We start from the raw sequence: 3,366 nt of genomic DNA, 5'->3' as shown, positions 1-3,366 counted from the left end.
GCGGCTTGGGACTGGGGGGGGGCCCCGCCGTCACGGCCCTCACCGCTAATGACAGGTTTGGGCTGCTTCTGCGGCCCGCCTGCCCCGTCACCCCCCAGAGGCCAGACAGGACCCCCCAGGGACAGACAGACGGACACACACACAGCCTGGGATCTGCTGACCTCACACCAGTCAGCCCCACCTCACCCAGGGGTCGGCACACACAAGGACCCCCTGGCTCCCCACTGGTATCCCTGGGGCACCTTACCCCCTGGTTGTGACCCCCCCCCCCATTGAATCTCATCCCATCTCTGGACCCATTTCTTTGTGTTTCCATAGATCCCATTGTTTTACACCATTGTCTGTTTGTCATTCTGGGTGTTTGTGCTCCAGTCTCTGCTTCTGTTTGTCCGTGTCATCTCGCCACCTGTTTGTGACTCCCCTGTCCTGCCTCTCAGTGTCTGGACCCCACCCCTTCTTGCTGTCTGGGGAAGACCCAGGAGTCCTGAGCAATCTCCTCCCCTGCCTTCCTGCACCCACTCCATCTCCCTCAGCCTCCTGCAGCCAGGAAGGATGAAGGATGGGGAAACATGACCCCAGAGCCCTGGGGGGGCGGGGGCTGGCACCAGCCATGCACGCACCACTGACCCAGCCCCAGACTCCTGACCTTTTCCATAGAGTTGTCCCCAAATTGCAAAAGGGAACATCTTTTTCTCCACCTGGAAACCAGGGTTTGGGACCTGGACACCTGGCATGGGGTCTGAGGGAGGAGGGGCTGGGGGTCAGGACTCCTGGGTCTGAGGGAGGAGGGGCTGGGAGTCTGGACTCCTGGGTCTGAGGGAGGAGGGCTGGGGGTCCGGACTCCTGGGTGGAAGAAGAGGGGCTGGTTCCCTGTAGGTGAAGGGTTACCATTAAAGATCCCTTTTTCTTGCTCCCAGACTGGCCCTGGGCCCAGTCCCTATCCCCTCAGGCCAGTCCATCCCCCAGGCTGGTGGCCTGAGTCACCTTGGCTGGCCCCGCCGGTCTGGGGGGGGGGGCTACGTCAGTTCTCCCCTCACTGACGCAGCCTCGGGCCCCCCACGCTGAGTCAGCCGGAAACAGGCCCCCTGAGGGGCGGAGACCCAGTGGTCAGAGGCCTGGGTCCCTGCGGGAGCGGGGGCTGGGGAGGGCCCCTGGGGGGCCCTGGAAGGGGTGGCCATGACAGACCGAGAGAGAGAGCTCTTACCTGAGGCAATGAGGTCATGTCCCACCATGGGGGGGCTGTGACCTCACCTCCCTGGGGACCAGAGCCGTCGTCCCCCCCCTCCCGTGGTGGGGGATGGGAGGTGGAGAGGTCTGGCCTCCACTCGTCCCCACAGCCCCGCTGCCAGCTCAGCGCAGGGCCTAGAGGGGGTCTGCTGGGGGACCTTCGGAAATTCTCGTCACTTCGTCTTTCACTATAGCTTCTGTCCTGGGAGGGGGTGAAGGCTCCTGGGAACGGGGCTCCGGACCTGGTCCCTCATGGGCTCTGCCCCACGCGCCTGGCGCCCTCCGGATGCCTGCGTCCATGCTGCTGCCCCCCAGGCTGTGTGTGTCTCCCGCTCCGGCTGCGACGCCTCTGTGCACTGCCGTCTCCCTGCCGTGTCCCCCGTGCCCTGTCCCCAGCTCCACTCGCTGGCTGAGCCACCCTCTCCGCGTTTCCGTCACCCTCACTGTCTTGTCCACTCACGCACCCTCTCCAGCCCATCTTTCTTTGGGTCTCCACGCATGTGTTAATAAACATCAAGAAAGAATCGCAATACTTCATATTTACCGAGAGCTGACTGTGTGCTTTGCACAAGTGAACTCGCTCTCACCCTGGCGTTTGGGGGGTGGGATGGGTGCTCAGTTACCCCCATTTCACAGGTGAGGAAACTGAGGCACAGAGGGGTACAGCACCTCCTTTCCATCTCTGCTCCTCTCTGCACCTGCACCTCTCTGTCTCCTGGGGAAAGACTCTGCCCCTCTCGGTGCTCAGTGCTCAGCACCTCTGACACTCGGAGCGTGTCTGTGTCCCTGCCTCTGCCTCCTGGGGTCTTTACAGCCTCGTCACCTGCCCTGCTCCGTCTCTCCGTTTCCTCTGCCTCCCTTCCGCAGCCGGCCTCCCCTCTGTGACTGCAAGTCTGTCTCTCTGTCCCTCCTCCTCCTGGGGGCACTCTGGGCCTCTCTGCGACTGCAGTGTGTGTCTCTGTGTATCGCTGTCTCTCTATCTCGCCTTCCGGACGCCCCATCTCTGCCCCAGTGTCCCCCATCTCTCCAAGTGCCTCTGTCTCCTTGCTGGGGTCTAGGCGCTCCATCCTTTTCTCTTTCTCTCTGTCCCTCAAGGTCGCTCTGCCCTGCACGTCCATCTCCGCAGGCCTGCGTCCCGCGGCCCTGTCCCCAGCTCTCCCTGTCCCTCCGTGCCCGTCCGGGTCCAGTGGACCCCCGCCCGCAGCCCGCAGCCGGGGCCCCAGCTCTTGCGCCGTGTGTGTCTGCCCCTNCTTCCTCACTGCCACGGCCCTCGCTGCTCACACGCACATGCCTCCCCTCCCCAGGCCGAGGCCCAGCTGACCCCCAGGGCTCCCCCCCGGCGGCGGACAGGGAAGGGTTAAAGGCCCCCAGCTCCCTGCCCCCTGCCCTGGGGAACCCCTGCCCTGTGGGGACATGAACAGTAAGTTGGTTCAAGTTCATAGGGTGGGGGGGACAGGAAGGGAGGAGGGAGGGACCGCGGCGAGGAGGGTGGGGAGCAGACAGACACAGCGGAATCGGACAGGGAGACAGAGGAGAGCGAGCGAGCCGTGGGGAGGCAGAGACGGAGGAGAGGAAAGGAGATTCGGAGAAAGCAGGAGGCCGGGAGCAGAGACGGGCGGAGACACGCACAGGGCAGCTCGAGAGATGGAGACCCCCAGACAGAGACGGACCAGTGGCGGGGGCTGACCTCCGGGGGCCCGGGACCCCCAGGGAGCCAGCAGACACCCAGGCATCCCGACAGAAAGGCCCCGGGAGGGAAACTGAGGCAGGGAGCCCTAGGAGGTGAGCGCACGTCCCCAACAGCGACCCCAGGCCGGGAAAGGAGAGGAAGACAGACAGTGGTGCAGACAGAGACGAGAGAGCCAGACAGATGCGGACCGACGGACAGACAGCGGCCCGGGAGGGCCCGGGGGGCGGGCTGGGGGTGTGATGCNNNNGCCCCCGAGCCGCGCGCCGCCGCCGGGTCCCTCTCCGCCCCCCGCGTCCCCGCTGCGCCCGCGTCTCCGCGTCCCTCGGCCCAGGTGTGCTCTGGGGGCGTCCGCTGCCCCGCGGCCCACCTGGGGGTGGGGCTGTCCCCCGGGGAGGGGTCTGGGCCTCCGGGTTTCTGTCCCGGTCTCCTTCCCCTGCCCTCAGTCCGGC

General features: G+C 65.5%; 1 protein-coding gene across 1 annotated transcript in view; it reads left to right on the top strand.

Annotated features, from left to right (window-relative positions):
* Positions 1-2,640: 2,640 nt before the first annotated feature.
* IL11 (interleukin 11) overlaps positions 2,641-3,366 on the top strand; it is a 2,779-nt gene continuing 2,053 nt past the window's right edge. The window contains exon 1 of the mRNA XM_077756932.1: positions 2,641-2,647. Within this exon, the coding sequence (XP_077613058.1) occupies positions 2,641-2,647 (7 nt within the window). The remainder of the gene's footprint in view (positions 2,648-3,366) is intronic.

The sequence above is a fragment of the Crocuta crocuta genome, unplaced genomic scaffold (assembly GCF_008692635.1).
Source record: "Crocuta crocuta isolate KB4526 unplaced genomic scaffold, BGI_CrCroc_1.0 scaffold142, whole genome shotgun sequence".
Classification (NCBI taxonomy): domain Eukaryota; kingdom Metazoa; phylum Chordata; class Mammalia; order Carnivora; family Hyaenidae; genus Crocuta; species Crocuta crocuta.
Note: the sequence above shows the minus strand (reverse complement) of the source record. Positions and strands in the feature narration are given on the sequence as shown.